This window comes from Pomacea canaliculata, linkage group LG1, assembly GCF_003073045.1.
Source record: "Pomacea canaliculata isolate SZHN2017 linkage group LG1, ASM307304v1, whole genome shotgun sequence".
Taxonomy (NCBI): domain Eukaryota; kingdom Metazoa; phylum Mollusca; class Gastropoda; order Architaenioglossa; family Ampullariidae; genus Pomacea; species Pomacea canaliculata.
Genome location: NC_037590.1, coordinates 29,529,533 through 29,546,617, shown reverse-complemented (window position 1 = coordinate 29,546,617; position 17,085 = coordinate 29,529,533). Strand labels below are relative to the sequence as shown.

At 40.7% G+C, this 17,085-nt stretch overlaps 1 protein-coding gene across 1 annotated transcript in view; it reads left to right on the top strand.

The window, feature by feature from the left end:
* The window catches only part of LOC112565934 (cGMP-dependent protein kinase 1-like), a 57,841-nt gene that overhangs the window by 21,398 nt on the left and 19,358 nt on the right, over positions 1-17,085 (top strand). Inside the window, 4 exon segments of the mRNA XM_025241838.1 lie at positions 1,173-1,919; positions 16,036-16,202; positions 16,429-16,542; positions 16,809-16,914. Coding sequence (XP_025097623.1) covers positions 1,507-1,919; positions 16,036-16,202; positions 16,429-16,542; positions 16,809-16,914 — 800 coding nt within the window. The 5' untranslated portion in view covers positions 1,173-1,506.

Below are 17,085 nucleotides of genomic sequence, written 5' to 3'. Positions count from 1 at the left end.
GTAAAACAACTTTTGAAGAGGAGATAAGTTGCCCTGGAAGCTAAGTCAGAGGAGTGTTTAAGCAGAGCTGTCTGCTGCGGTCCATCTAGACGGGCAAACGTACTCTGACGGCATGCTGCCGGTCCATCTGAGGGCATGCTGGTGTATTTAAATTATTTCTGGGGCAGTTCATCATACAAAAAAAAAATGTAACCACTATTCCTCCCCTCATCCCCACCCCAATACTTCGATCACTGAAATATTTGATATTTTTGATGTAATGATATGTTTTCAATGCACAGCCGTCGTACCATTGAGGTCTTGTAGTTCCAGAGAAAGCTAAGAGAACTGACGTGATCTGCACATAGCTCTGCAAGAGTATTCTGGCTTCAGAGTCATTCCGTTAAAAAACAAAAATAAAAGACGAAAAAAAGTTCAGGTATCGTTACTTTGATGTCATGAGATAACAAGGTCTTCTAGCGGTTTTGAGATGAATGTAGAGGTTTGAGATTCTAGGGCACATTGTTTCACGCAGTCGGCTGAAATAAATCGAACTACGAACGAGCTAAAAGCATGAGGGGCTATACGCTATGCCAGAGTTAGGTAAATGTTTTGTTATGGGCGGTCAGAGGTGTTCACCGTATTAAGTCGGTATTAGCTGGTTTCTCGTTATCGTAAAAAGGCATTTCGAAAAGACATGAATTACCTGACACATGAAAGTAAAAGACGCTTTGTACTCCTGTCAGCCATTCCAAGTTTTCTATAGCAAAAGCGAGACTGTTAAACTCTGTGCGTGTGTGGGTGTGCGCGCTCTCCAAGAGCTTCTCACATACGTTTTTTAAAAGCGTCTTTGACAGCTGCGGGGATTTAAAGAGTAACATAACAATTGAAACCGACACGATAAGATTAGAGTGCTAGGTGTGTTTCTGTCATAGCTTCCACTGAATCGATTCTACAACCGTCTCCGCAAGACGTGAACATTTCTCTGGTGCTTTCGTAGGCTACACGAAGAAGGAGACTAAAATCACCTGACATCTTTTTCAAATTGAATGCTTGGACCATGTGTTTATGATGTTAAAATAACTTGTCTGATTAATGCAGCATCATCCACACCTGTATCGATCTGTACATAGCTGTTTAAGGCACGGACATGCCACGCGAAACATCATACCTATTTTTAATCACTTTTTCAGGGCTAGCAGGGTACAGGCCAGGCAACGATCGTTAAGGAAACAGGTGTACAGGACTTCGCTTCTCAGAGGACTGACACATTCGCGTGCTTGCAGTGTGCTCTTGGGAGTCAATGGGAACTGTTGCTAAGCAACACCTCTGAACGGCCGCACGTGGTCTCAACCAAAGCTCGCGCACAAGCTGAAGACGTCCAATCAGCGGGCGCAGACCATCCTATGCTGGACTGCGCTGCACAAAAATGCCACCACCCAACGACAAAGGAGTCACTCACCAGGGAGAGGGCAATCGGTAGCACACAATCCTGGAGGCAAAACCCCGGGTGGTGGTGGGGGCAAAATGGGTAACGGCGCGAGTGCAACTGGCATACAAGTGGTGGTTGACGGCGAAACAATCGACTTGGTAACGGTCAAGATGCTGATCCCTGAGCTCAGGGAGCAAGTTAAGTCGAAGGATCTTCACATCAGAGATCTGGAGGAGGAGCTGCAGGAGAAGAGCCAGGCGCTGAAGGAGAAGACCGCGGATGTAGCACGTCTAAAGGCAGAAGTTCACAAACTCAGGTCGGTGCTACAGCTGAAGGTTGAGGAGAGTGTAGCGTCCAGTGGTAAGCCAGATATCCTGGCTACGATTGTCGAGAATACTGCCACGCTGGGTCCCGAGACTCGGGCCAAGAAGCAAGGTGTTTCAGGTGAGAGCCCGTCCTCCAACTCACACGGAGTAGTCGAAGTAAAGCATCACGACAAGGATTTTAGGTGAGTAAGATGGTACCTCGTGCTTTTGAATGTGTGTGCGTGCGTGGTGTGTTTTTGCTATGTGTTCCTCTGCCTTTCCCTCTGTGTGTGTGTGTCGCTTAAAATTTCTAAAACTTATATGCCCACACTTTTTACTCGTTTTTCTTCGTCTTTCTTTGAAATACCACATACAGGTAAACAAGGAAGGCGGCTGCACTCGCGCGCATCCATGCAATTTGTGGCGAGCTCACACACACACATATACAGAGGCATTGCGCATGACCTTCTTAATCAAACACATATTATTAAACAGTTGGCAATGTGTTTATTTGGTCATGCTGTAAACATAGTCACATATTTGACAAGGCTCTGGTGGATTCTACTATGTCCTACAAAGCCTTGGTCACACGTTACATTAACGGTCCTACGCCGTAAGGTCCGCTTTTATAAATCAGCACACCGAGTCACCGGGCACAGATTATCGCAGTCTGATTACTACTACTACCTGTGTGTGAAGAAAGGTGTTGTGAAGTCGGCTCAAAGGAGCAAGCGTTACGCGACAGCTTTTTGTGCTTTGTGTTTGTGTTGGTGGCCGCTGGCTCGAGAATAAAGAGTAGTTATTCTCCAGTGTTTTCTCGCGTAAACACATGTACTTTGCGACTTGTAGTAGGTAGTGCCAGTTCTTCTTTAAGGCTGTCGTACTTTTAAGTTGCTTTATCCACAAACTTTTCTCACAAACGAGAACTTCCCTTTTGTGAAGCGAACGGGAATTTACAATTGCCTTGGTATGTTCAGTTTTGAAACAGCGTAAACAGGTATCAAAGGCAAGACAAAATAAATTGTACAGGCTGCCTTATGATGTGTGTGCGTATGAGAGAGAGAGAGAGAATGACAACAGAGAGTGTGTATATTTGTGTATGTTTTGTTGCGTGATTATTTCAGTTACATGTATATTAATTGATACAGCTAAACGTACCTCTGTTGAGACAGAGTTTTTCCCCTGTCTCATCAAACTGCTCCGATCACCAAAACTTTTTGTATCTTTTCCTTTTTTTTCCTATTGAGGGTAATACGGGAATCCTCAAGATCTCACATTAAAGTCAGCTGGTAGTGCGCCATACAGCTTGCTTTGTGTGGCAACTGTATCTGACTCCATTGAAAAATATACCTTCCATAACAAGATTTAATTCATTCTTCTTCTTATCAGTAATATCAGTTTAATAGTAAGCGTGCACATCAGCTCTTTTCGTGTGTGTGTGTGTGCCAAGAGATAGGTTTTGTTGTAAGCCTAGGCTAGCTGCTGGTGCCAGACTACCGTAATTATGTAGAATCAGCCGAGACTGTCAGATTCCTCACAGTCACTGTAGCATCACATTGCTACCGAAAAACCTCAAATAACAGCCTAATTTAAATAAAATTTTCGCCAGACTGCAGACCGCTTTAAGGAAACCAATGCTTTTTTAAGTGCATCGAAGGTTCCCTTGTCGCCAGCTAGGCGTGCTGAAGGAGGGAGTTGTTAAAAGCGGAAGGGTAGTACGATAGTTAAATCATCAACGTGCCTTTTGACTTTCCGTTTGCTTGTTTATGGTCCCACATGCTGTACGGCTGTACAACAGAATGAGAACGTTTGGCCATGAGAGAGTTGAAGCAAGCATTCAACATTCGATCCCCATCTGTTTTCCTTATCAGCTGGCATTCGCTCTTCTGCTCGTTTGGTGCCTTTTTGAAATAGCTTGGGCTCCTCTAGAAGAAAGAACGAAATGAACGAAATCAGGGAGAAAGAGAACAGGGAAGGCAAGAACAATTTAGTTGGCAATGGACTGGCCTGTCATTGCATTGTCTGCTATTCTGCTTTTGCTTTTTTTTTCTCCTTTTCGTTCGTACTCTTTTTCTTCAGTGATGTAAACAGCGAACTCTCGTCATTGGAAAGTTGTAATGGAAGAAAAATCTGTTGTGTTTCACAATTCTCTGCAACAACAAACACACATGTCGAAGTTCCAGGGATTTTTTGGTCCATATTTTACTCTGGGGATATTATTCAGGTGCGAAACGTTTTCAGATTCACCTTCGTTCCTCATTTCTCTGAATTAATAAACAAATCTTAGGTCATTTTAAGTTATTGACCTTGGTGTATTCGTTTGATTGAAAAATAAAAGTTTGGTAGTTTGGTATGTTTAAATGATGGAAGTAAACGGCATATTTTAGAGCTTTATAAACTAGCGTTCGAAGCTTTGAACTCTGTTCTAAATTCAATTATTCTCAATAGCTGTTATTATTGTTATGAAAATGCGTCTTTATTGGCAAACTAGGCATCATCTCTAGAAACAGACATCAATCTTTGTAGGCAATAGTCATCAGTGTACATGAGAACGTTGCAGCATTCCAGACTCTTATCAGCTAATCGAGATGCGCAGCGCAGAAGCGCCTACGCGGTCATTGTAAGGTCGTGATGATGTAGAAACAACTTAGAGCCAGAATCAATAACGATCATCTTACCCATGGCAAGACTCCAGATGATGCTTGAGCAGCAACAATAGTCACTTTCAGGCCGCAAACAGAGTGTGCATCGTAGAAACATGACTTGCTTGTAACAAAATCGTAGACAATGATGGGGACCACTACCAATTATAGGTCAGAAATAGGATGGATAATTTACAATGTTGAGATGTTATATTCACCATTGGTTTTTAAGAAGGTCCAGTTTTCCATTTCCCACACGTATTATATGGCTTGGTGACTCTTGTGAAGTTCAGAACTTCCCAGAAGGCCGGAATATGTAAAGGACGATTATCCTTCTAGAAAATTCTGTACAATTTAACATAAGTAACGTAGCGCTCGTACTTTCGTACATAGCCTAGATTTGCACGTGTGATGTGATGTCTCCGTGGCCAAAACATGACTCCGGCATGCACAGCTTTTGCTCAAACACTGTGTATCGTGTCACCTGTCCGCGACACTGTCACTTCCGATGTGGTTTGACAAGATGCAGGACAGCATTTTTGCGCTGTTTTTTGCCTCTTTCTCTTTCTGCTTGTCCCTGTATCGCCGTTGTTGTTTTTCTGTGTATCGGTGTTCACATACATGCTTGCAAGCGTGACAAAAATGGTTTAAAGAGACAGTTGTGAACTTGGCGATCACTGGGACAGATATATAACACACTATAAGCATTCTAAATTCGGTCATTCTTGTTAACACTCAACTAACACATTTCAGGTCCGATGTCGAGGGATGATCTGTTTTCCCTGAATAGTGTGCGTTCCAGCAGACCTACGTGTCAGATGCATGCCCACTTGGTGCGGGCACGAACCTGATTAAATCATGCAGTTGTTGGACTCAGTTCCAAGAGAATCAGAAAAAAATATGGAGCCAAGCGACTTTTTTCACACCGTAGTGTTGAAGACACACCGTAAGGCATTATGTAAAACTATGTCAGACAGAATTAAAAAAATTACTGACAAGAGAGAAAATGTGTTGTGCGAAACAGAACAAGTGAACAAAATCATGCTGCATTAATAAAAGTCGACGCTGAAGGTTGTGGTAAATCGGGGAGCTGAGAGCATTCTCTTTCTCGTCTGAGCACGATTCCTTCATCGCCAACCCCTTTCCCCCACCGGTTTTTATTTTTAGTTTAATAAAGATGTACAGGAGACCATTTGAAGTAAAGTACTATTGTTTTAAGATTAATGTGGGAAATTTGACTATGAATTTGCCATGAAAAAAGGCTCGCAGCACATAGAAGTATAATACTCACAAATGCCACAAGCAGTATACAGTACAAATAGACACACGTCATGAAAAAGGTAAGCAGTGCAAATAGCTATGGAAAGTCATCAAAGAGGTACGCAGTGCAGATACATATGCTAGACACAAACGTCGTGAAAAATTGTATGGAGTACAAGTAAATATAATAGACTCAAATATCACGAAAAAGCATGTAGTACAAGTAACCTTAATAGACTAAAATGCACAGGTTCATGCTTACATCCATCCATACTCGTTCGCATAAAGACAGAACGGCTTCAAACTACTACAGACGTATGGTAAGAAAGTTCATCGTCTAGCACTACGATTCAGTTTCATGTATCATTAACTTCACACATACAAGTTTGTTATATATATTCATGGCATATCGAAAAAATGTATTTTAATTATGCTCAGTTTACATATTTCAACCAACATAGTTCCGTTTTGCCCTACTCACGAAGAATTTCATTAATATGTCTTTTACATTTTTTTATAAATTGTCAAAACTTATGCCTTTCAGAGAGATTATTGAGAGAGGATCGCCATTAAATTAACAATGAAAGCAGCAGACCCAAATAAACTACTAGCATAATAATAACCACAACACAGAAGAAATACCCGAAAATACAAAAGTGACAAAGAGTTGAAACAGTCAATATCGTCTAGATCGCAAATGTCATCGTCAGCTATGTGCTATTATTTGGTGAAGTAAATAGTTTATAGTTTCGTGTAGCTTCCGGTCTACATTGTCGTGCACTGAAGAAAAAAATTAAAGCTTTTTTCTGGGTGTAGATGTTCTAACAGTAATATGTTACTGCATCTTCCTTGAAATTAGTCATATTTATGGCAGAGATAGTAATAAAAAAATTTACGGACACCTTATCTACTGTACCTCCGAATAATAAACAAGAAATAATAAATTTCCCAGGTAAGGAACCAATAGCTAACCCACAGCGCATTAGACTGAAAAGTTTTCTGGACGACCCAGTTCTCTAGAGAATCCAGAACAAGCTACATTGTCACACTCACAACTCTATTGCCCTCCAAACGATGATAGGTACAGTAACTGAGTACAACAACTAATGGATTTCTCTGGGCCCACTTTTGCAGTTTGCTGAATATGTCACTTTTTTGGCTCACGTTTAATTCTGCCAATAAAAATTAATGAAAGAGAAATTATCCAGCAAAAGTCAAATATCGTCAGACGTAAGAAACTGTTTCTTCTGCTAACTATTCTAAGTTATTCTTATACGCTGTAACAGAAGCTCTCTGTTGTTTTCATTGCCTACGAAGTGACCACAGTCATTACCCACCGCCGTCCAGAAAAGAACAGACTGAGCAACAAACAACTCAGTTTGTGAAAACCAGTTGATCTTACAATCGGGCAGCAATACTAGCATTTATTGAATTAGGTTCGTTTGAGACAGGAAGGTAAAGGTCACCTACAGCAACCAGAAAATTACAGAAGCTGCTGGTGGCAGCTGATACAAAACAGTAGTGCTTCCATCGATATTTTAAACACGTTCACTGGTTTATTCTGCAGACAGACAAGCAGTCAGTAAATAATAGGAGATCAACTGTGCTAAGAAAACTCATGGGATAAGTGGTTCCATGTCTGACTGCTTCAAGTGTATTTTTCTTTTGTTTTTGAGGTGATGTCTCTTAAAAATTGAAGGGATGGGAGGAAAGGGAGAGACGAGAACTAAATAGATTTAGCCGAAACTGTTGAAGTTTCTACCTGTTTAACATAAAAGTTTCATTTTTTTATAATGCTTTGTAGACGAAGCATCCCTGTGAAATATATAGGTGCTTTGCCTGGTGTGCCTCTAGCATTCTATTCTCTGGAACACTACAGCCAAGAATGTAATGAGGTGTTTTGACTAGAGTGAAAGTCCTGCGTTTCCTGGGTTCAAGCCACGGGATATATTTCACATACAGTGCTTCACCTTTGAAGATTGGGGAAGAAAAGATGTTACTGCAACACTGTTGTAGTCTTGATCTCATACTTACAACACTGCAAAGATTAAGAATGCATCATATAAAAATCTTGGCGCTAACCGTGGTTGTAGACTGCATTAGGAATGAAGAGGACAGAGTATTTGCCAATGAGGGAAGCCTGAATATTTCATGACTGGCTCTCGCTTTCAGTGTATGAGTGACGCAGATTACCTGACTGTGTGACGGTTGATACTGCACCGGCAAGCCATTACTCTGCCTACACTCTGCTCGCATCGCTCACCAATCGATCACGGCTGACTTGTTTCCACGATCGTAGAATAGCAGGATGTAGAAAAATATACAGAATCTACTCAAAATTTATCGTTTTAGCCGCATGCGGAATGAAGAATAATAAAAAGCATTGAGGTGGTAAATGTCACCTCTAAAACTACAGGGTTATAATACGATGAAATGTAAACTGCTTCAGACAGGCCTCAGAAAGATATTTTTGTCACATAGTTTCTCAAACCAATTTCAAAATTGCTAGGAATATTTTGATGGCCAATAGTATTAGTATTACGATGTAACATATGAGACATTTATTTCATGCTTGGTATTGTTGCGAAGTACACACTTGTACAAAGTAAATTTACTAGTTCTAATGTCTAATTATAGAATGGACTATAAGACAAAAAAGTAACAAAAATGTATTCTTTTGTTCAAAGTCAATGCAAGGTTAGCCATCTAACTCGAATTCGTGCTTTTTGTTTGTGTCAGTATCTACCTGCCTGCCTCTCTGTCTTACAGCATGCTGATAGGACTTTTGGCACACCTTCTCTTATCGTAGTTTTTGCTCACTCGCTCTCTTTTTTTCTGTTGCTTGTTCGTTCTATCCCCTCCCCTTTTTCTCTAGTACCTATCTTCGAAGCCATTTAAAGTGCCTCTCGAAATGAGATACGGTTTTTATCTGTGGAATGTGAACCTACATCTGCAATCTGTGAACATCGTTTCCATGGTGGATCATTAATTTCGTTTTTTCCCACTCCAAGCCCTCGCGAACCGAGCGTTTGCTTCCTGTTGTTTCTTTTTTTATCCACTTCTCGGGCCTTTTGCGCAGTATTAGCTGTGTGTATTTTAAAAATCTACACATGGTTTTATCAGATCCCATAATTACTGAATTAGGTAGCAAGGTATGTTTCGTCGGCAAACTCACGAGATCAGAAATCGTATAATTAGTGAATTACTAGTTGTGACAAAAACAACTTTTATAAGGCTGAATTGGATTGTTAGTTTTCTTTCAGTCTTGAAGCTGAAGCCAGGAGGGTTGATGTTCTGTAGCTTCTTTTGATCTTAGGTCTTCAGACTTCTTGGTCTTTTGAGCAGGACTGGTTGAGTTTTAACCTAAACTCGTCATCGATACGAAAAGGCTAGAGATTAACCAGCTCGCATTTCCTACAGCACGTTAATGTTAGTTCAAGTGACATTTCTATTAAGATTATTTTCATTCTTGAACAAATATGCACAGGATTTTGTTTGTGAAATAATTTGGTGACAATTACAGCACACAAATATTTCAGTTAAAATTTTCCATTCGCAGCAAAGCAGAGAGTGAATGAAAATATATTATAACTATAAAACAATGCATGGGTCTGATAACAACTAAAAAAAAACCAAACTAATAAAAAATTAGGAATCATTAGTTGTGCCTGCTGAATCATCCACATTTTACGCATTTAGAATACCTTGTGCAGTCCGATTTGGCACAGTGGATGACAGAATGCCGATGTAGCTACGATTGAAGACGAAAGGGAGCCAGAATGTTTCTCCCTGTATTCAGCATACCTTTCTTTATGTTGTGCTTTTTTGGAACACTAGAAAAGACTGAGTAGGATACTAATCACGATTTACATAGAGAAAATTTTGCAAGAAAGTTGTGCTTTCTAATTGTGACCATCTTAATTGCTTGCTTGCCGTGTGCCAGTCGCACTGATTCGCACAGTTATGTTTGCCGAGCACATACATGTTTATTTGTATGGCTACCATGTCCTTACTTCGTTTTGTGCTTGATAGTGTCATCTGTACGCAGCTTTATTTTAATCCGATCAAGTATCAGACTCCTCACTAAGAAAAAAGATTTCATAATGACATTCCTCAACCGTGGCGACATCAGCGCATTGTCCCTCTTCCACTGCGCAAGAAGATCACATTACACTTTACTCAAAAAATGTGAGTGAATTATCGGAGGATGAGGCTTAATGGGCCTCAATTTGCTACTGCATCTTCAACTCCTCCTTGCAATTGACAATTTTTTCTTATCCATTTCGGTCATTTAATCGCGTACTTTTTTTCATAGTCAAGTTCTTTTAGTTTTCCAATTTCTTATAAAACGCTTTGATTTCTTTTCTGCACTGTAAGGTTTCTTTTCTGAATCATTTTATCATCTTACTAATATAGCATGTCACTGAATTACCAGATGCCTCTCATGCGAATATTTTTTGACGATCAGCAAACAAAAGGTAAGATTGGGAAAACGCGCGATCTGATAGTTTGGCATTTTGAAGGCCTGCGGAGTTTTAGAGAGGAAGCAGCTTTTAACAGTTTGGGATTAGGGATATGCAAAGCTTTTAAAACTTTTAAAACATGTTTACCTTTTCCGTCTACAGATCCCGTTTTGGTCAATCTAAATTCTCTATTGGTTACACAACCGAGACCATTTCTTACTCGTTCATCATTTATCATTGAAACAGTCATTTATCGTTCAGTGTCAATGACTGGAAGAAATGTAGTCCCAGTATTTCTGTAAAAATCACACAGTATGCCATCGAGCTTAAAGTATGGAAGTGGGGAAAATTTGACTTAATTCCGACTCGCGCGAAGACTTGGAGAAAAGAAGGAAGACTACACACAAACAGTGCCAGAGTAATAGCAGACCTATATGTCTTCAAGCACACATAGTCAAGTCAGCTGTCAGGCTTTATTGGTGTTACTAAAGCAATGTGTACCGCGAAGAATGTTTGCAGAGTATTTGTAAACATCCGCCATTCTCGTATATTTTTATCGCCGTTGAGCTCAATAAGACTGCTGCCATCTATAGCGGTCCTGACATAAAGGCGTAAAAATCTTTTATTCCGTGACAGGCATAACCTAACTTCTAAAGCAAAACATAGCAACTATGCTCTGGTAAAGGCAGCATGCTCGCCGAGCACTCGCACCTCCACTCCACCAGACACAAGCGCATTCAATGGCAGTCTATCGATCCTCCTTGCACAGCATAACATGGAGAGTGTCTACACACATACCACGGTTGACCGCCATTATTACTCGTTATTGCATTGCACCAGCTTCGTGTTTCATATGTAAAGTTATTTAACTCTGATCCCTAAGATCTAATTATATACAAATTTATAGTTAAGGATGATGTATGCAATTATAATATCCGACGAGTTTTTTTGTGGAGTGGTGGGAGACAGATTGGTGCATATCACAATAGGAACGTTTATTGAGAAACAATGAAACTATCTGTTGCATTTGAGTTGGATTGTAACATTTATTTCTGGGGGTGGGCTGTATATTCTCACAACTCGTAAGTCCCACAGCCTGTTTCATGTTGTTCCATGACTCCCTGGGCAATGCAGCTGGGATAAAAGTACAGATATGAAATTTGGTGGTTAATATTGATGACTAGAACTCTTCGTTTGTCCACTCTTGTGTATGTGTAATATACCGTACAAATGACTGTGGAGGCGTTCTATGTATTTCTATCTCCTGATGCAAACGCAGGAGTTTCCATAATGAATAGAAGTCGAAGTCTCTCTTAATTCGGATTAACTACACGTTTGGAAGGCAATACATTTACATTTTGTTTACTAGCGTCAGTGCGTTCGGTCTTTTGTAAAGAAAAATGTTCGTGGTGCTAAGTAAATAAACGAGGGTACCTAACAGACCCATGAAGAAATCGGCGACTACCATGCCACATGTGAGAAAGTCAGTTCCAGTCTGACACTTCCAACCTTGTCTTATTTGAGATTTTCCGCCAAGAGCGGTCACCAGTTGACGGTGCAGTGGAGTGTGAAAAGCGTCGATCGTTACTCAGTTTGCCAAGAACTTTGATAGCTGCTGCCCGCTGTGTCTTTAGTACTCACCCCCAAACGGCGCCATTACAAGCCTCTAGCCTAACTTTGGCCGCAGATGCTACTTAGCTTTGGTGAGCAGACTATGCTTAAAATTTTCGAAGAAAAGGGTACATGGTTCAGTCTTTTTTTTCCGTCTGCATTGCCAGTCGCTCGCAGAATTGTGACTGGCGGGAACTGATGAAGAGTCCGCTGCCTTGACACCCTTCTAGAGCGGCAGCTGGTAATGTGATCGATTCCCGGTGACTCTCAAGTCCGACCACAGGAAGATGAAGGGCACGTACGTCGCCTGCCCCTGCTGCTTCGCTGGTGTGCTCCCTGCTTTACCACGAGCATCCCTTCCGTAGCGTCTAATGCCGGGTATAGGGTTCTAGGAGTACTGATAAAAGCCTGTGTTGTGTATATGCCAGTCTAATTATGTTTCCTTTCGTGTATTTTCGTTTTTTACTATTTTTTTTTTTTTACTTTTTAAATTGCTTGGGTAGACACCAATTTCTGTTCCAGTTTGACATGACTGCGGCGTTTTTCATTTACCCGTTAAGAACAAGAAAGGACGCAAATCGATTTGCATTCACCGTTTAATGGCCACTCGTGATCAACGGGTCGTTTACGTGGAAATTTCCCGCGACCATCCAGCTTGATCTACATGAACTCGCTCTTTCCTATTTTTATTTAATTTAATCCGAACTTTAAAGGACTGACTGATGCAGTGCGTGTTGAAATGTGTGGATAGAAGCTTAAACGTTTCGTGACTGGGGAGGACAAAAATAGAGAAAGCAGCAGTCTCTCTCTAGTCTTTCTTAATCAGTCAGCTATAGACGAAAGTTTGATCACGTTTGGCAAAAACATTTATTGAACTGTCATGCTAAACACGGTCAAACATTTGTCCTTTAGCAAAGAACAGGGGAGAAGAACTCAAATCTGTCTTTCTTAGCACGAAAGCCAACTTGCCAGAAAAGTATTTGAGATGGCATAAAGTTCTGGTCTTTTATACAAACATTATCCATCTCGTTCATGATACTGCGCTCACACCTACCAGAGCCCAAATACCTTTTAATCTACGAATATACTAGGCAAATGCATGCGCTGCCAACAGATCATATGCTCAGTTATTATTTATCCCAGAGCTTACAAGAGTTGTGCTGTTTTCTTTCTTCCGGCGGTTCTCTGTCCTTTGGCGTGCTTTTTCACATCACTGGAAGCTGAATAGATTGCTGAAGAATCAATGTGGTAAGTGAATTACTCATCACCGATGTACCGGCACGCCCGCAGAGTTCTAAAAATGAAGGCTATGGGAGCAGTCAGACAGGGCTTATGAGATTTTCTTTAGTGTTCCTGGATTGTGTTACGCGACATTGTTCAACCGCTTGTAGAGGGGTTAAGCAAACCTTTCGCGAAGGTTAAAAAGCATGATTAAGTTTCATGCCACTAATGCTGAGGTAATATGATGTAGCGTTGGAATGGCGGTTGTTGAAGACGGGAATGTCACAGCTGATTGAAGCGTTAACAACCATGAAGATTTACAACATCTGACCGCCCACGTCATCGAGTGCCTTTTGTATTCCGAGACGCGCGAGAAGACGCGAGCGGATTGTTTTTTGCACAAGAAATGAAACACTGTTTTGTCTGATAGTGAAATGACCATAGTTCTTCTTAGTTCAGATGGTGTTGCTTGATTTGTTGCTATGTTAGCATTGAATTTATCAATAGATGAAGCTGTGATAACTGGTTGTCAGATGTTTTCGCGAAGTATGGAAAATAAGGAGAAAATGTATGTTGTACTGAATGCTCGAGGAAGAGCCTGATAGCATAAGTAGAACAAATCAGCACCGCCAACGTTTCGAATATTCCATATCCTGGTGCCTTCATGAATGCATGAGGAGAGCTTTCCGGTTTTCGGACCAACCGAAAATAAGACAGGTCCCATAAAATCTTTCACTGGGATTCATGATCACAAATAAAGATAATCGGATGCGAAGATGGGTGGAGAACTACTCGATCCTCTAATCCAATTTAAGTACTGTGCCCCTCATCCCTTGCAGCCATCGAGAGTCTGTCGATCATGGATGAGCTGACGCAGAACTAGCGGTAGAGGATTCTGTAAAACCATTAACAACCTGGCCTCAGGTAAAGCCCCAGGTAGCGTGGGGATCCCCCTGATCTGATCAAGTACTGAAAGAGTATTCTATTGCCTCCGTTTCCCCAAGTCTTTAGTCAGTGCTGGGGAGAAGGAACCGTACCAACAAATAGGATGGACTCTAAAATTATCGCCTTCTGCAAGAACAAGGGCTTGAGCACTAAGAGCAACAACTATAGAGGGTATTTCCCTTCTCAGCATTTTGTCATTCTTTGTTTCGGTCTTTTTTACGGGCACTAGCAGATTGTGTCTACCCAGACTCTCAGAGCAGTTTCAGTGTTGGCATGGTCTTTTCCATACGTTAGCTTCAGGAGAAAAGCATGGAACAGCAGAGGCCATTGCACATCGCTTTCTTTGATCTCACCAAGCTAGGCGAGAAGGTATCTTTAAAATATTTTCAAAGATCGGCTGCCCATCTAAATTACTGAACCTCATTTGATCCATCCACACTGACATATAGGGGACTTTAATATTCAAGAACATCTCCTGAACCTTTTAGCATCTGAGTCGGCGTTCTTCTGAATTGTCTTTGCTCTGCTCCTGAAACACAGTTTTGAAACCGCACTTGAGGGAATCTGTTTGCGCGCCCAGTCATTCGCCTCACATTCCCCAAACAAAGTTACATATAATTAGAGACACGCTGTTAACTGATGATGCCCCTAGCATATTCCAGTCCCTGTTGTACCTCTTCTCTACGGCCTGAAAGTTTTTTTGGCTGACCATAAGCCTTCAGAAGACAAAATATTGGCTGAACCGCTTGTCATTAACTTTAATTTTGATAGCTTTGAACTCAAAGTTGTTCTCAGTTCACTTACCTTTATCTATCATCTCCCATCACCGACTGTCTAGACAAGGAAAGGAGAGTAGTAATTCCAACAAGCCGAAAATACAAGTTACAGTCCGCTATAATAGAGAATGTTATTTGTACATTTATCTCTTCAGCCCTACGCACAGCTGCTACAGCCAAGCAGTCAACCAGAAATCCATTCATGCACTATCCATGGTCAACACCCTGACCGAAGGAGACTACATATTCGATATCATTACCGCTTTAAAATTAATATTGATTAGATAAGCTTTTTTTAACCATCATTAACATTTAAACCTTTTATAAATGGTTTGGGGTAACCTTTTATAACTCGATTGAAGATCTATTGAATTAAATTGGAGCCATTTCTAGACTTTTTGTCCTAGTTCCTGCACTTAATTAGTTACCGGTGGTATTTCTGTTAGCTATGCACTAAATAACCCAACCGCCGGTCGATCTCTGCCATGCGTAACCTTCTTGACCGGCTGAAAGTCTGTTTCTAAATGTATTGTCTCCTGTTCTATGCACTTATTTAATTAAGTCCTTTACAAACCTGATCGAAGTTAGCCAACAAATAATTTTTTAAAAGCAGCAAGATCAGTCGCCACTTCTGATGGCTCTGATGGCTTTGTAATAGTTTTCAAGTACTCATTAGGATTTTTCTTTAAAATTTCACTTTTCGAACGAAGCTTTTTCCAAACTATTTTTGCGTAGGTTTGTCCAGGTAGTTCGGATAAGCAAGATATGTATACTTTGAATACTATGTATACTTTTGTTTCTCTCTAGTCTCAGGTACAAATAACACTGAATCAGCTGGCTAAGTCTAATTTTACCCTTTACTGTCTGCCTACTTGTGTACTGAGACGCGCACATGTGTGAGAGAGAGAGAGAAAAAAAAAACCCAAAAACAAATCATGTGCCGAAGTGGTTAAGCGACTAATACAGTGAGGCTCCAGAGGTCCTGATATCGGATCTCTTACTCACTTATTCAAAGACCTGTCGAAGATTTACTCCGGGTGCTCGGGTTTCCTCTACACAAACAAAATCACCAGTAGATGAAAGCATTTTACCACCAAATTAACCAGCCAACCAACCAATGCGTGTGTTTGGCTCAGTATATGTAGTATTAAGCTTGTTACTAGATACATAATATTAAGCAATTTATATCTTAAATATTGACTTTAAACTTTACAATCTAATTATTGTTTCTAAATGACGCGTTTGGAGAAGTCGATTTAAAAAGAACAGTCTTCAAAGTGACTGCAACGACGGGACTTAAATGATGACGACTATGTTGTTGTTGTTGTTGTTGTTGTTGTTGTTGTTGTTGTTGTTGTTGTTGTTGTTGTTGATGATGATGATGATGATGTATTTGTACAGAGCCAAGCAGCTTATAAAAGATGCAATCCTAGACAACGGCTTCCTCAAGAACCTTGATGCTGTGCAAATCCGAGAAATAGTCGACTGTATGTACGAGATGAAGTTTGTCAAAGGGCAGTATGTCATCAAAGAAGGGGAAATTGGCCAGCACCTCTTTGTTTCAGCCGGTTAGTACAATTTCACAATGGTCAGCTTACTTGCTGTTGGACTGATGACACAACACCCATTCCGTGTATCATCATCTGTTCGTGGTGTGTCCACATGTGTGCACATATTTATATCTAGACAGCGTAGTAGAAATTTCCCAATTTTCAATAGCATTGCCTCTTGGAAGGAAACGACAACTGGTTTCCACAATGTCAGAATGAAAAGAACATATTGTGTCATGGGCAGAGGGTGAGTTTGAAGTTGAGAAGGATGGAAATGTTCTCGGAAATATACCACCTGGTCGGGCTTTTGGGGAGCTGGCCATTCTATACAACTGCACCCGAACAGCCTCTGTTAAAGGTAAGGCCATCTTGGTGTCTTGACTATTAGGTGATCTTTCAGGTTTTCGTCTTTCCAGCAGATATCTTAATGTTTCATGCATTCCGCTCTCTGTTAAGGCACCTGGAACAGAGATTTAAGTTGGGCATTGTCCAGCTGATTATATTTACATTTTTATCAGAAAAAAATTCAACAGTGATTACAACTATTTGTCATTGATCTTTCAAGATGAAATACGTTCCGTACTTAAAAAGGAAGATTATCCTACATTGACTTATTGCTTGCAGCCTTGACCAACGCGCGAGTATGGGTGATGGATCGGAGAGTATTTCAGATTATAATGATGAAGACAGGTTTACAACGACGCGATGAAATCATCCGTGTCCTTCGCAGGTGAGATAAAAAGTTAGGCTTCTTACCAAACTCTAGCACAACTTTGAGTTTCCTTTTTATGTAATTTCTTTGCTGAGCACACTTTACACACTGTTCGTGTTGAATTGTTTTTCTTTCTTTCGTTCCGTTTTTTTAACCTTTTCTTTCATACTTAGGCACACAAAAATGGAG